General features: G+C 40.2%; 1 protein-coding gene across 1 annotated transcript; it reads left to right on the top strand.

Moving 5' to 3' along the window:
* Positions 1-8,728: 8,728 nt before the first annotated feature.
* LOC145770730 (uncharacterized) lies at positions 8,729-14,799 on the top strand. Its single transcript, XM_082582429.1, has 3 exons — positions 8,729-9,019; positions 10,910-10,986; positions 11,512-14,799. The coding sequence occupies exons 2-3, from the start codon at positions 10,924-10,926 to the stop codon at positions 12,409-12,411; spliced, it is 963 nt and encodes a 320-aa protein (XP_082438555.1). The 5' UTR covers positions 8,729-9,019; positions 10,910-10,923; the 3' UTR covers positions 12,412-14,799.
* The last annotated feature ends 2,592 nt before the right edge of the window (positions 14,800-17,391 follow it).

Raw genomic sequence — 17,391 nt, 5'->3', positions numbered from 1 at the left:
TTGGTACCATAGTTACACGCTAAAATAACGCTATATACATACAATAGTTTCGATAATAACCGACTGTTCTGGGCTCAGACAAGTGTCGGCCACCGCAGACAAAACCAGGCTCAAACCTTAACACTTAAGTGTTCTTTACGGGGGCGAGGCACGAAATATCCCTCAACACGTAGTCTACTTTCACTTTCCCCGTACTCTCATCATAGTTGCAGACGGCAGCTTTAGCTCTATGAACCACAGGCTTCCCTTTCCTAATTTGTGGGACCACCTCATGCACCCTCCCAAGTTGATACTTCCCACGTTTACCAATGTCTTGAAGAGAACCCACCACTACAAGTTGACCAGGCTCCAAATTGTCGGCCATTTTTAACCATTTTTTCCGGCCCTGAAGCCCTGGCAAGTAAACATCGCTCCATTTACTCCAAAACTGCTGAGAAAGTGACAAATTGAACCGATAATCCCTTCTTAATTGGTCACGATCATGTGGTTTCCCGACAACACAGTATGGGTCTAAGTATGGGGTCAAACGTGAGGCAGGGGTGATGACAGTAAAATCCCTAGGGTCGTCACTCAAAGGTACCAAAGGGCGTTCGTTCACGATCCGAACGGCACTGCTTGTGTACGTAAGCAGTTCAATGAAATTAGGCTTACGTATTGAACAGACCAAAATGTGAAAAAAGTATTTAGTCATATCGGCCACGAAACTAAATCTACTCAGCAGAAATCTAGCCAAGAGATCTGCCAGAGGGTTTAACAAGTCAGGACCCGAAAACATTACATCATTAACACAAGTTCCTCGAAATTCAGACTTGCCATCGTAAACAATACGCTTTTTTAATTGTGACGTCACAAAGTATGGTAAATCCAATTCAAATCCCTTAACATTTCCTGCTTCACCAGCACGCTCAATATAGCCATTAGATTTAAGATCCTTTATGGTGTCAGTAAGGAAATCACAAAGTTCAGGTTGTTTTAAAGCCTTCTTCCTTAAAGCAGCAGCTCTATCTGACGCCAACACAAAATTGTTAGGTAGATCAATATCTTCCTTCAACGGAACAGGTATCTCGAATCGACCATCTTTCAACTCAATATTCGGTTCAACAAGTTCTCTAGCCAAATTGTCATTGCGAGACAATTCACAGGTTTCATTTTGCAAGGTCAAATCCTGAATGACTTTATTCAGGTCTGCTATTTCCATATCACGAGACTCAAGTTTACGCTGAAAGCCAGAGATGACATCCGACTCTGAAGACGTCTGCACTCTGCACACATTTGCAACGCTTTCATCTAAGTGTGACTTACCACCACAAGCCAACCAAACAAGAGGAGTGAGTAAAGCATGCGGTTCACTACGATTTTCACCAACACGTTCTTGTTTTGCCCACATCAAATAAGCGTTGTCGTTGCCAATTAGTACATCTACAGTACTACAATCATTCAAATGAAACATATTCACGTCATGAAAATGACGGAAACCACTTAAATCCTGTTTATGCGGTAAAGTTTTAACATCGTCAGCCCAAGCTGGGTTAACCACCGAAGTTATATCACAAAACAGTTCATCCGTCTCTAACGACTGGATGTTGAGTTTGACAAGGTCAGCACAAGTAGCTTTCTGACCAGCCAGGGTATCCATTTTAAACGACGCTTTATCGTACGGTTTAAGACCAAGTTCGCACACCAAATCACTCGAAACAAACGTCAACTGCGAACCAGGATCATGCTGACAATACACCAACTTCGATTTGCCAGTTATTGGATTCAAAACACGAGCAGCAGTAACGCGGTTAAAAGCTGCTTTAACATTTCCAATCTTAACATTACGCACAGGAACTCTGGCACCAGCATCATCTTTGCCAATCGAATCCAGAGAATCACGTGACGTCACATAAAAATCATGCAGAAGAAAATAGTGTTTCCTATCGTTGTTAGGGCCACACTTACGACAGTTGTTTGCATGAACGCAATCCCTAACCACATGCTGGCGCAAACAATTCAAGCATTTGCCAGCTTTCACAATGACATCTCTCCGATCTTTAGGTGTCAAGCGCAAAAATTCTTTACAATTAGACAAAAAATGATATTCAACTTGACCACGTGACGAACAATAAAAACATGCCGGTATGTCACTACGTCTGGCCACACCACCGCGCGGTGCGCCAACAGCAGTCGAGTACTGCGAACTCCCTGACATCACATCATCATGGGGTTTTACCGACGTCTGCCTAACCGGACAAGAAGGCAATTTTCTTTTGCCAAACTTTATAAAATGCTGCGACTCACCAGAATCGCCCATTAGCATAATGCTAAAATCAGTCGACTTGCGCGTTTCCTCACGTACTACAAAGTCAAACAAACTCTGAAAAGTAGGCTCATCAGTGCCACCATACTGATCACCTAAAAAGTCAAGATAACGCTGCTTAGCGTCAAACGGGAGTCGCTTAGCCAAATCCAAAACAAAACGTCCTTCCAATTTGTCACGCTGACCATAAGCTTGCGCGTAAAGCAGACACTGCGACAATTCATCTTTAAACTCTTTCAAATCACTGGAAAAGATCGAAGTCAATTTGCTACCATAGCGATACTTTCTAATTTCCGGTTCGGCGAAAAGACCTCCACGAACTCCAAAACGCTGGGACAAGCGAGCTAACGACATTTCTATCCTGTCTTCTTCTGACAAGCAAGGAGTGTCGGAAACCAAATTAGCAATCGTTTGCGCAGCTGTTCTAACACAAGCTGCTTGTAACAAAGTCAAACGAGTTCCTTTAAAGGGCGAAGCTGCCATTAAGGCCGTAACACGATTTTTAAAGAAGATAAATGGCATATTATTACCATCGTAACCAATCAAGGCCGCCTTATCGAAAAATGTCCTACTATTTTGGTTTTCAAAAAAGCAATCCTGTTGTTGAGAACTCGATTTAGCGGGAGAAGACAAGCTATATCCCTTAAAGGGCTGAGGGGGGTCAGTCACATGCACAGCCCGATCACGATCCTCACAAACGTTAAAATCAGGAGACGCGATACGCCTCTCACAACCACCCAAATTACGTGTAGCTGGGCGATCAAAAACTAGCGGCGCAGAAAACTGTGAAGGGGGCAAAGCATTACTGCTATCAGCGGCCCCGTGACCTGTACGCTCTGGGGGAAGAGTTCGGCTAAAATTCGCAGGCTTTGGCTTTAGATCCTTCGGAAGATCCTTAGCTGCGGCCCCGAGACCTCCTGAAACAGTTTGAAAACGTGTGGATTGTACTGGTCCACTTACAGATTGAACAGGCGTCTGGAAAAGGTTATGTAAATTTAACCGAGATTGATGTTCACTTCTGGAATGCCTAGAAGATCCCTTCTTAGAGCTACGCCGGGAGCTCGCCTCTGATCGATATTCAGCTAAAGCTACCTCCTTACGTTGTTCAGCCCTCAACTGAGCGTCTTTGAGTGCGAACTCAGCAGTTCTCGCTTCGGCTTTCGCGGCGGACTCAGCAGCTCTCGCGGCAGCCTCAACTCGTATGGCCTCAGCTCTCGCGGCGGCCTCAGCAGCTCTCGCTTCGGCCTCGGCTTGTATCTGGAGCTGTTCTCTTCTGAGCTGTAGGTTAATTTGTGCAACTATCCGTGACGAGCTCTCAGACATCCTAGTGCTTACATTTGAAGCGCTATCCTCAGGATGTATGTCAGCGTCCAACATATCTGAGAACTCTCTTACTTTTTCTTCGAAGTTATTTTTTAACGAGTTAAATTCGGGATCTACCCTATCACGAAGTTGTGCCAAGATTGCAGAGTTAAAAATTTTAGTCAAAAGAGCATGGAAATGCCGTAAATCCTCTTCCAGAGTAGAGAACTTAGATCTAAAAATTAACAGTTCCTGCTTATCACTCAAAGAACCTAGGGCTACAGAAAGTTCCCCAATTTGAGTCAAAATATCCCTTTTAAGATGCCGGGCCTCTCGAACTGACTTAGCCTCATCGTTACTGGGTCCCTCCCCAGAATGGCCTGCCCGACCGCAAAGAACATCATCAGGCTTAAACTCAGTCGAGTCGACGGCGGCCGAGTCCCTGTCGCCACCGAGTGTAGGCATATTAAATGTTGAGGCTAAATTTACCAATTAAAAAATTAAGTTACACAAACACACAAAATATTAAGTTATAAAAAACTTAACTGCAAAGACCGTAAAAATACAAAAAGAATTTAAATGCACAATACCGTAGTTGTACGGGTATATGAAGTCCTAAAGTTCCACAAAATTTGCTTAGATTCGTTCACTTGAATCTTCAAGCACAGATGGATTGTCTTTAATCTTCTTTATTGCCAATGAATGTCAAAGTTGTTTTCCTTCAGAACCAACAAAGAAACGCCTTTAATTTTTAGCTTGAAGTTCTTCAGTACCAACTGAGAAGAAATGTCTTTAATTTTCTTTTGCTTCTGTAGACTACCAACCAACAAGATCTTCTTTTATTACTTATGTGCTTTTAAGTTCCAACTGACAACAACGTCTTTATTATTTTGCTTCAGTACCAAACACTAGACAGAGTAACGTCTTTTATTTTTTATGTGCTTCTAGTGCTTCTTGGCCTACCAGCTAACAAGTCACGTCTTTTATTTTTTATGGTCACAGCGGTAAACCATAATCTCTTCGTGGGAAAATTGTAACATAAGATTCCCGAATCCGTTCGTCTGCATGTAATGACCGAAAAAGAAACACTCCTTTGAAACTTCTATTCAAAATTGTATTTCTGTAAAAGTAGCCACCTGGCTGTCGAAACTGAGATGCAACGCCGTACACCACTAAAACTTGTCACTACAGAACAGATTACTTGGATAAAAGACGGAAATTTTCGTCCAGCTGACAAGCACTAAGCAAACCAGTTAAACATGCGACCAACCTCTTCAAGCAACTATTTTAAAATGAATGACCAGAATAGATATCAATATCTCAAACTCACGTACGCAGTACTGTGACGTAATAGTGAAAGACATTGTCACGCAATTCAAACAGGTGTTCAAAGGTGATGATGCAATATTTCATGTTTAAACAGGTTTGACACAAGTCTTACGAACGATGGTGCAATTTTGGCTCATTTTTAGGAAAAATTCCATGACGTAAGATTCAGTAGACCTGAACGGCTTTATATGACGTTTGATTTGTATAGAGATTGGCCGTAACACCCATGCACAACCAAACTGATACGGAATTGGTCTATTCTTGAGCAATGGTCAAACTATTGAGAAATTTAGCTAAAAAAACGCATATTAGGCCTACATATTAGTTCACAAGAAATATTGTGAGTTTATATATTATCGCATTCCTTATGGTACAAATGATTTGCGAATTTTCTTGGCAAACGTTGAGTTTGCAAATAGTAGGCTACAGAATTGTCTGCATTTTTGGTGTTTGTGTTTTTCGCAAAGATAGCATCTAGCCTTTTTTGACTTTGGCGCCTGATCTTCAACAGCTGTTTCTTTTATTTTGTTGCGAATTTAGATGTCTTGTTGATATTGAAGTCGAAGCTGGTAATCCAGCAAGCTCTTTTCCTAGTTGGATCTAAAATTTTCTTCTCTTTCATGCTGCATGCTGTGCTGCTATTTTCGCCTTGCAATTGATGGCATATCACAAAAGCATTGACAGCAGTGACATCATTCATATGGTAAAATAGAACCCTCGGCCATCTTCTCGTTATTCGTTGGGAAGTGTATTTCCTAACCATTGTGTCAATAGTGTCGACTCCCCTTTTAGTGCTGTTGTAGTACAAGATAACTTCGAATGCAGCAGGCTTGCGGTCTATTGGACCTCACGGTACAAGATGCTATTATTTTTTTCTATGCTACCAACTTTTGTTTGAGATCAATAATTATTACATTGTTCTAATGATCAAGCAAAGCTGTGAAAAGTCAAGGTATATCAATATTGCATCTGCTATATGTCCTGAGAAATTGCAGAGCGAAATTTGTCTTGGGGTCCATTGGACCCCACGGTAGACAGAGGGTTATAACAGGTTGTGGAAATTTGGTAAATCCAAAGAAAAGCATCATGAAAAATGTGTTGCTAGATGAATTATTTTGCCAAATTTTTTAAACGCTTAAACATTTTATCGGAAATAAAATTGCAATTACATAAATTTGGCATATTTAAGACCTTTTAGTAAATCAAAGGTCGTAGAATTAATGTCCCAGTCTACGTCACTATAGACTAGCAATCAGCTGATCGAGCAATAGTTGTTACTGCCGGCGATTTAACTGTAAGCTTTGTATGCATGTACATCAAAACATCAGATTTCAACATCAAAACATCAGACAGTTTGCTCAAAACATCAGATCTGATGTTAAAACATCAGATGTTGCAACGTGGCTTTTGTTATTGCTGTCAATAGTGAGGTATTCTCGAGCAGTCTATGCACTTCTTGGTCATTTTGAAAAAAATTAAAAATAAATGAAACATTGGACTTTGGGCCTTGCCAATGCCATTGAAAACAAATTTTTTCCGGTAATTTTTTTTGAAATGTATTCATAAATGTTCAGTTTACGCAATTTAATGCTTAATTCCCGTTTGAAAATTTCATTTAGTATGCCCTTAAACGAAACATGCAAAGGTCTGTAGCATATGAAAACAAACAAAATACAAAAAAATAAGACACAACAAAATCTGAAGATTTTTTCAAATTCAATTTTTTTGTCAAAAACAACCTTCAAATTGTGAACAAAATGCCACATCTAGCAACACCAGGGCTGTACTGGCTGTTTGAACGCCTAACCAATACGTAATATTTGACTGGTTGAATAAACTATTGATCTCTCTTAGTCAATAAACTGAAACATTAGTATGATGTTTTACCAGCTTTCAAACTTGTGCTTGCCTGCAGGAAGTTTTCTTCATCATACAGCATACGTCACTTCCTATAGCTGTGCAATACAGATACACGGTAAAGTTGAAAGAAAGGCTGATGAACCAGCTTTGTTTTTCACTAACGCAAGCGCCAGCACGTCAACTTAGTCAAAACTGAGTATCAACGTTTTTGACAGGTAAAACGATCAAGACTAAAATAATTGGACATTTGAAACAATTAAGTCAACGATCTGACTTATACTGTGTATAGGCAGGGGCGCCGGAACGATTTTTGACTGGGTGGCAAGATTACGAAAAAAGGGCACTTTTTTTTACTAAAAGGCAATTTTTTTTCAAGTTTTAAGATAAGATTTAGCGATAATGCTACTGTAATCTATCAGCTCACTATGTATTGAGTAATAATAGCCTACAAGTGTCCGGTATACAAAGAAGGGCATCATGCATTCATGCTATATGTTATAATGATGTAACCTACTGTCAAGCCTTAAAGCAGCCTGCGGCCATGGCCGCTAAGTAGTGCTTAAATGACCACCGGTGCTACCTCCACAATCGGCCAAGTTTGGCCGCCGGTCTCTTCTAGCCAAATATTTTATTTCGCAATAGAATGATTGTGGATTAACTGTCGAAAATATGCAGTATCAAAGAGTGACGCAAAATTAAGTCAGCGCGTCATAATCGCCACTGTTGCATTGTGCGGGGATATTTGTTATTGATGGAATATATCCATCTGCGATCACCAACGCTGTAAGTCTTGTTTGTAATTCTCGACGTTTATTTTAACAAAGTCTTAATCCGAAGTGCTAATTTACATCGGCTGGCAATATTGTCGATTCGATGTTGTCGAACATTGAATCGTTGTTAAAAAGGAGAACTAGATTAGTTGACATCCAAGGGGAAAACATTTTTTGATCATATTTTGCAAAAATTATGCTTCTTTTAGTAATGTCCTTCACACCATTGAAATACTTATTTTATTACCTTGTCGTCATCGTCAACACAATCATGTCGAGCGTTGTTTTTCGTTGCTAAAAAGAATTCTAGGGGAGTGGCGAACTTTTTTAAAATCAGCCACATTGGAGACACTCGTGCAAGTGTCGTTAGATGGTCCCGCAGTAGGCCTACTGGATTACAATCCCGATAAAGCAGTTATTGCGTGGTGCAACGATTCTATTGTATAGGACGTCGCCCAGGCCCAGATTTCAACAACGCTAAGTGATCATTGTAGCATTGTTGCAGGTTTAATTTTATTTACTTGTGCTATCGTTATTTTTATTTTGTATTTTGGCTTCCAAGCACGCAGATTTGGCCGCCGAGAAGGAGCTCTAGAAAAAAAACGAGTTTAAGGTCTGATAGGCTACTGTGTTGCAAAATTTTCTGCCGTAAATATTATTATTAGGCTAAAAGCGAATAGCAGAAATTGTTATATTGCAAAATGTGCAGTTGCTTACATGACTTTAAAAGGGCACCATTGCCCCCCCTGCCCCTCCATCTGCAGAAAATTTGAAGGCAGGGGGGCATCCGCCCCCCCTGCCCCCCCCGCTTCCGGCGCCCCTGTGTATAGGCTTTTCCGATAGGTATATCGATAACTATCTATAAGTAAGCGAAAGGAAGGTTATAGATGAAACATTTTGTGAACGCATTCTGGAGAGTTTTTAGTAAGGGTGCGCAGGCTTGACAGTCGATCAAAAGGGGTCCGTGACTACAAAGTTTGTGAACCATTGTTTTAAAGTTACCCTCTTGCAGCTGCTACCTTTTTTTGACCAGTAGGCCTATTATATTTGGCATGGATGATTTTGCGATTGTGAAAAAACTAGTGGACTGAGCCTTTTTTGTTCATAAATGCATTTATGATGTCACAAACAAGCAATTGGTACTTATATAGCCCACGCTGACAGCATCATATCATTTAGTTCAACACACTTGTAAGTTGTTATGTCACAAAAAAGTTTAAGAGCAGATTTAAGTCATAAGTTAAGGCCTTAACAAGAGTGTAGAAAATTTTGAAAAACTGAGGAAGTTTACCTGATGAAAGAAACTAGATTGCAGCTAGAAACAAGGGACTCGTATTTATTCCAAATCAGCCCTAAAAGCTAAAGAACCATAATTTGCGCCTGTTAGAAGAAAGAAGCACTCAGTTGGCAGACAAGCATAGCATCAACTATCACACCTTTGCAAGCGGTTGTCAAAGTAAGTAGCCCCATTCATGGAGATAACAAATTGCTGTGCTTTGTTCATGCACGTATAATTTGCAGATGCTGAGGTTTCAATGTATCTAAATGTTCTTTAAACAAAGCGAACTACTACCTGATAAAGTAAACAAAAAAATGAAATCAAAACGAATAAATTTTGCATTAAAAAATAATAATATTGTCGTGGGCGCACAGAAGCCTTCATAAAAAGTAAAACTTTTATGAACATAGGCTAACCAGGACAATGTAGCCACTAGCAGGGAGTGATGATAACCAATGGCGGCTGGTGCTATTTGTGAGTAGTGGGGCTGCAAACGATTTCGCGGGGGGTCCTGGGGTTTCCCCCCAGAAAAATCGCATTGAATTAGGTGCGTTATGAGCATGTTTTTGCCCCAAATTTTGAAAAAATGCATTCAAACTTTGTTGAAAGGTTGATGTATTCCTAAGCTGTATTTAAAAAAAATAACATCATTGCTTATGCAGACAAACTTTACTAGTATTGAGCTTAGTCTTGACTAGCCTAGCCGTAGCATACAAGGTTCAAGTAATTTTGAGATGCCCTAGCACTTCCTATAACCTGTTGACAGAGATGTACGTATACGCCGCAAATTCTACGCTGCAAACTTGCGGCGTAGACTTTTTGTTTACGCTAACGCTTGCGGCCACATTTTTTTGGATAGTTTGCGCTTGAGGCTACGCCGTAAAGTTTTCGCGGTTTTTTAGCGCATAGCGTCAATGCATACTTTTTAATGTATTTTTTTCGCTACAACACACCAAGGCTTCCAGCTCTGCAGTTGAAAGAATGTTTCAATGGGCAAAGACATATTGGAACCAAAACACAGCAAAATGTCAGATGAACACTTTCAGATGCTTGTGTTTCTTCGTGGAAATTCAAAATAAAACTTGTTTGTTTCGAGTGGTTTATACCGTGTGAATGTTTGGCACCTAGCAAACAAAATGAGTTTACGCTAGTGTATGCGCTGACGCCGCCAACTTTTTTTACAAGTTACGTTGACGCATACGGCGTATGGTTTTTCAAACGTTTGCGTTTACGCTGACGGCGTCAATATTTTTTGTATGCGCGTACATCACTGCCTGCTGAATACTCAAACGCTAGGCTACAGCTAACACTTCTACATTCATAGCTCATAGCTACTCTGCAAAATAAAAACTAACTTTAAAAAGTCTGTAAAGTTATTCGGTTAGGTGGGGCTGTTTTCCATGCAGCCCCAACAGATTCAAAAATTGCTGTAAAATGCTAAAAGAAGTGGAGCTTCAAGGATAATCTTTATCCAATCAGAGCGCTTGAAATCCAGAATCTCGGGCTGCAAAGAGTTTGCCCAAAATTGGTGTTGCCAAACGAAACTTTTAATATTTTAATTTTCGATGCGCAATTCATAAGTGAAAAAAGTAACCGGGTCGGACAAACACAGAGGAAAACATATTTTCCCTCTTCTCTTTCTTTCAGGTGAGGCGGCAGCCCTGCAGCCCCATGGCACGAGCCGCACGAGCCTTTATAGTATCATACTACACGAAAGAGTATCTCGTGTGAACAGCTGGAAATATCTGAACAAAACTTTTCATAACTTTCTGAATTTTTTCCGGTCCTTCCTGTTGTTGTACAGAAACAACGATTTGCCAATAGGCTGCGTTATAACGTCACCATGACCCAAATGCAATGACGAAATATTATTTATCATGTAGCAAAGTAGCACATTTTGGTGAGAAATTATTACATTTTTTGCTTCAAAATATTGTCATGGAAGAGGTTTCAAATGTAATTTTAAATTTTCTCTTGACTCAGATGAACTGCAGATTTAACTTTTTGAGGTGACACAACTAGCAAATATACATTGATTAATAATACTCATACTTTATCTTTTGCAAGTTGTCGACGTGGAAATGGGAAGCAATGCTAACATGCCATTCAAGGGGTTAAAATCATATTTCATTTTTCTTGTTTTTGTAAGTACTGTATGATTGTTTTGTTACTTATGCCTAATACATTAAGACATTTAACAAATTAATGCCAAAGCATCTATTTGAACAGTAACCGTTTTGTAGCCCTAAGTTATAAAAAAAAATCAGCCTGAATCACCTGTAAGCTGCAAGCAAATAGAGTGATTATATAGGCCAATTGAGTAATCCGAAAAAAAGGATGATGCAAACTGCAAAGGGCATTTCAGTAACATTATGATTTAAAATTTCAATGAATATGTAGGATCACGAATATAACCAGCACTCTATAACAGTAGCCTATTTACTTCAGCTGTATATCTTGAACTTTGTGCCTGTTGAAAATAAGTTTCTTCATCGAGGAGTGTTATTAAACAGGTCATTCTCAACATCAAGTATTCCTGAAATATTCCCGTAAACCCCTGGGATTTACGAAGTTGAGAACCTTTGGTCTATTGAAGGCCAGTTGACTTTTAAAATTAAACACTGCTGAGGTTGGTTCAATACATCATTTATTTTCAATTTGTTTTGCAGATATGTGGAGGCTTATTGACATATTGGGTTCTCACTGACAGAAATTATATTACCATTCAAAGTTTTCTTAGTATTGATTGGAAGAAAACGGAAAATATTACGAATGTGAAAGCACCTTCGGAGAATAGCACGATTGCAATAACACCTTACCACGTACAAAATAAAACAAGTCTTGTAAAAGAGGACAAATTAAATGTTTTAAACAACTCTAAGAACATCCTCTGTTACTCTCTATATGGTTCAAATCCACGATATACAGATGGAGCAATTGCAAACGCGAAATTATACAAGAAAATATATCTTGGATGGACGATGCGAGTGTATTATGACAACACTGTTTCTAAAAACATTCTTGATCAACTGATAGCTGCAGACGTAGAACTTGTTGATATGACAGGTTCCAAAATGAATAAAATGTCATGGCGCTTTCAAGGCGTTGTAGATGCTGACCGTTCATGCGCGAGAGACATTGATTCTCATTTATCCTTGCGCGAAAAAGCTGCTGTTGATCAATGGATACAATCTGGCAAAAAGTTTCACACAATGCGCGACCATCCTAATCATTCAAATTTTGCAATGTCAGGTGGTATGTGGTGCTCAAAGACTATTCCAAATATGATTGAGTTACTGGCAAATGTAAAAAGTCAATCGTATTTAGTAGACATGAACTTTCTGAACCAAGTACTTTGGCCCATGGCACAGAAAAGCGTAATGCAGCATGACTCATTCTCATGTGAAAAGTGGGGAGGAGGGTTGCCATTTCCAACGGAACGAGCAGGAAAGGAGTTTGTTGGAAGTGTGTACGTGAATGGAAAGACAGGTGGTATTGACAGCTCAAAGAGAAAAGAAATAGACAAAAAATGTTTGAAAGACAATTGGTTATCAAACAACGAATCATAAATATTTTTGTCGTAAATAAGCGCTTGTTTACTTTATTTTAGAATCAATCATGTTAGATCACGTGTGGTGTGCTTTTGAAATCACGTTTGCTTGTGAAACGTAGGCTATCCAAGGCTATGCAATGTTTGTGAAACTCATGCCAGCCTTAGCATTTTTTTCGACCTTTAGAAATTGCAATTACATTAATTTGTTAAGAAATTTGTTTGTTTCGAAGTTCTTTTAACTTCGAGTTGTGGCGTAACTTAAACACTTCTTAATACTCTCTTCAAATGCACAGTTGAATGCGAAATCTTCCGATGTTGTTGTTTGTTTTTCAAATATTGTGATAATAATGTGTTTGTTGGTAAAATAACCAACTGATTTTCAAAACCGTTATTTGAAGAATAGTTTCTTTAAATTTCAAGCAAAGGCGAATTAACTTGTGGGTGAGGTTGACGTGAAGCTTCAGCAAATGTTTTCAAGGCAGATTGTGTGGAAGAACAATATGCAGTATACCTGGTGTAATTTAATCCGCGTGTTTATATTTGGACAACTACGTGATCCCTCCATTACCTTTAATGCTGCTTGAGACCGCTTTATTGGGAGCTTCGTGCGCGCTTGTTGCATTAAACCAAAGATGCCTAAAGTTTTAGCTGCATGTCGCATTTCGCTATTTGCGAGTCTTGACGGGCCGCAATAAAATTGTTACTTATTTTTTTAGCCTAAGTTTTACGGTTATCTATTTTAGAGCACCGTATTCTAGCCACAAATTAAACTGACTGGTAAAGTGGTAGTCGAATAAATTTTTGGCTAGAATACGGTGCGATACTGATGAGCCCAGCCTCATGGGCGAAACACGTGTCTATCGCTGTCAATTCTTGCTACAAATCGACTGCCGAGAAACATATTGTTGATTGGATGGTCTGAATGGCTAGCGTGGAAGCTACACCGTTATGGTTAGCGAATCGCAACTGCTCGCTGTACTAGTGGGTGTTCAGCCTTGTGCTGATAGCCGGGAAGAACGCCCCTTTCTTCACAATAATTATGTTTATTGATAGTAGGCTACATTAATCTAAGATTTGCAGTTATTTTGGTTTGGAAGTTTCTGAAGTTCACGCGTTAAGTTGGATGAGAAAAGAAGCATGACATCTTACAAGTGGTCGTCAGTAAATTTTGTTCTCCACTTGGTCTTGGTGAGCTTCATTGACGAAAATAGATGTTTACATGCGTAAGCTCATACACTCGTGCAAGCATAGCTCATCGACTTAGCCAGCGAACATCGCCGAAATACAGGACATTCACCATATTGATTCTCTGCTTCTAGTAACATCTGGCGAAACTGTCAGTGATTCAGCTTGTGAGACAAAATCATATTCACTTTGTATCAATAACGACTAGTCTAGTCTACTCTACAGACAATCTCGTACTTAGTACGAGATACTAGTCTACCGTCTTCGCACCACTTTTATGGCGTAACAATAGACTAGTACGAGGTACTTATGGCGTGACAATACCACCATTTTTTCAAACAGTGCTAACGCTGCAATTTGAAACTCAATAAGAAACGGTGGGCCGTATTCATGTCATAACTAACTAATATGTCTCGGGCAGGACGATTTTGCATGGCGGGCCGTAGGTTGCCGACCCTTGATCTAAATTCTAAAAGAAGATATGTCTGGATATTATCAACACGTACAAATGGAGCACAAAACGGTCCACCATCCAAGCCCTGTGGGTGATCATGACAAAAACAAAAGACATAACACGAAAAGATAACATTCCTTTGTCATCTGACATCTCCCTTCCTTCTAAACCTCCTCTTACGGTCAGAAGAATGAAGAGCCAGTCGAGGCTCTCCTCAACCGTCCCTTTCAGCCGTCCTTGATGGTAGGGACGTGTTCCAGACAATTGTTCACCAAATCAAACGTCATATAAAACCGTTTAAGTCTACTGAATCTTAGCGTATTACGTAATGGAATATTTCTAAAAAATAGGCAGATTGCACCATCGTTTGCAAGACCTTTAAAACATTGCAGCTGCAGCATAACATTACATCATCGTTAAATCTTTAATTACGAGAACAGGTATAAGCCAAACTTGAACAGGTGTAAACCAAACCTTGAACAGGTGCTTGAATAGCTTATCATTGCTTATCATTATTACGTCACAGTAGCTGCCTACGTCCGTTTGAAATATTGCAATCTATTCTCGTCATTCTTAAAATTGTTGCTTGAAAGTTGGTCGCATATGTAACTGTTTTGCTTAGTGCTTGCCAGCTGGACGAAATTTCCGTCTTTATCCAAGCAATTTGTTTTGTAGTGACAAGTTTAGTGGTGTATCGCGTTGCACCCCAATTTCGACAGCCATTGGGCTATTTTTTACAGAAATACAATTCTCGAATAGACGTTTTCAGAAGAGTGTTTCTTTTGGTCATTACATACAGACGAACGGATCCGGGAATCTTATGTTACAATTTTCCCACGAAGAGATTATGGTTTACCGCTGTGACCAGGACGACTGATTGAAGCGGTGGGTCTCGCTAGCTCAGTACGGCCGTAGAAAATCTTTGAAGAAGTTTAAACTGCCAAGGGTGTAATACACCCATCTTCAGCCCGTCCCTCTCACTCATCTTAGATGGCCCGATGCCGGAAGAGTGATTGCAGCGAAAATCTTCAACCGCCCCTCTCAGCCGACCTTGATGGTAGGGATGACTGATTGCAGCGGTGGATCTCGCTAGCTCAGTACGGCCGTAGAACATCTTTGAAGAAGTTTAAAAAGCCAAGGGTGTAACAACCCATCTTTAACCCGTCCCTCTCACTCAGCTGAAACGGCCCGATGCCGGAAGAGTGGTTGCAGCGGGAAATCTTTAACCGTCCCTCTCTGTCGTCCCACTCGCCCTAGGATGACAGGATTGCAGTAGCCCATCCAAAGAAGACTTTGGGGTCAGCGAAAGCTACCTTTCTTCTGGCCACCCATATCTGCCTTTTCCGCCAAATGAGATGTCAGACTGCAGTGGCCTGTTTTCCACAAGCCAGTGCCCTTCATCAAGCGAGCATCTAGAAGAAGCACACATACAAACAAACCCAAAATAAATTAAAATCAATACGCTACCAAAACGCGCTAGATTTTGACCGTGAACCGCCATCTCCTAGTCTGCTCCAACATCAGCAAGAGGAAAGTTGAGACAAGTAGATCAGCTTAAGGCAGCCAATAACCATCATTTTATATTCCCACAGATTACCATCTACCGCGGTGGGTCCCTCCGGTCAGAGTAAATCCCTCGCTTCTCTAGTAGGTACTTTCCATGTAAGTAGGCTATATAGTGTGTCTGCTGAGTGTTTGGGTGTGTGGACGGCTCCCCGAGCGGACGAATTCATGATGAGTCAGGTAACAAATCCATTTTATATGGAAAATTGTAAACCTGCAAGGTGTAGTGGTATCCATTTTGAACTTTGAGCGTTGCGCAAAAAAAAAGAGCCCAGCCTCATGGGCGAAACACGTGTCTATTTTTGCTGTCAATTCTTGCTACACTCCACTGCCGAGAAACACATGTTTTTGGAAAAGTCTTGATGGCTAGTGTGGAGGCTACACCGGTATGGTTAGCAAAACACAATGCTCGCTGAATAGTCCAAAAGTACTGACCTCAGAAGGATCGCTCCTCAACAATGCGAACCAGGTTAGACACCTGGCTTAAGCTGTTTGTTGAAAAAGCACCACTTTAGTTCCTCTACTCAGGATGTAATAAATTGGCTGGGCTTAAACCCAGAAGAAAAAGCTGCCTAGAAGAGAACATGCTACCATGCTTTCCTTAATTCCAAAGGCTTATAATCATGAGAATTTTTATGCTTAGGCTACATTTCCCAGGCTTCAGTAAATGAATATAGGATCATTATCAATTACACTTGCAGAACCTTCACCAACTGGTTGATGCTTGGTAAAAATGATTGCAGCACATCGACCATCATGCCCGCTGCGACGAATTAATTTCGTCTTTACGACATGATAGCTGTCATGGCTGAGAATTAGTACTTGCGTTTGTAATAAAAGAACTCTAGTGGCTGGAGAATGAACTGTTGAGTTTGGCATCGAGTACAAGAAAACGATGTAGCCTAAACCAAAAGTTGTTTGGATAATAACGATTGTGTTTCGTCTAAATTGTCTGGTCAGGCCGGATATTTAAGCTTCCCATACTCCCCGTCTCGACAACTAGGTCTCGGGAACAAATTTATGTTATATGTTATTTGCTCTGAGAATGCGCATTGTCATGATGCGCTAAACGTCAGTGCAGCAATAAACCAACCTGTTTATTCTTGCTTTTACTTTCAATTTCATCAGATGAACGTTGCAACTAGTGCTAGAAACGATTATGCTATTTATATACTGTGTAGACTGCGTGTTCAAGGCCCTTGGCAGACAATTTGTGCCTGAGCATTCCCGAGACTCTCAAATATATATCTCAAGAAAATGCAGTAAAATAGAACTAATAATAATAACAATCATGCCTTTATTTGCGCCCATTGCGATAACATACAGTACATTACGACCACAGATGCAATATAACTGACAACAGAAAACAACGAAGTGACATATAGGCTAGTTTTCGAGTCAGCTGCTCTTCTTGTTCTGGCTTGCCATTAAGTGTCTTTACCGAGACGCAGCCGCGTGCTCTGGTGCAGTGTTAAACTCTAACCAAAACTAAGCGAAATCTAAACCAAAAATTCTAGCAGTCTACATGACGCGACTTTTCCTAAAAACCGAGAATTGTTGCCTGGATAAATGGATTGGATGCAAAGCTCGAGAAACTCATTCTTGAAGTATTTTCACAAAACTGAATGTGGTTTTAGCGTTACAAAAACAACGCTGCTCGTTGTTTGTAACAGTTGTGTGCATGATTGATACAAAAGTTAGGTTAAAATAAAAGTTGGTCCATTGGTTATAATCATTTATATTTACAAAAGCGGAAACGGTTCTTTCTTTTATACATTCGCCAAGCCCACTCAA

The sequence above is a fragment of the Aplidium turbinatum genome, chromosome 5, assembly GCF_918807975.1.
Source record: "Aplidium turbinatum chromosome 5, kaAplTurb1.1, whole genome shotgun sequence".
Lineage (NCBI taxonomy): Eukaryota > Metazoa > Chordata > Ascidiacea > Aplousobranchia > Polyclinidae > Aplidium > Aplidium turbinatum.
Note: the sequence above shows the minus strand (reverse complement) of the source record. Positions and strands in the feature narration are given on the sequence as shown.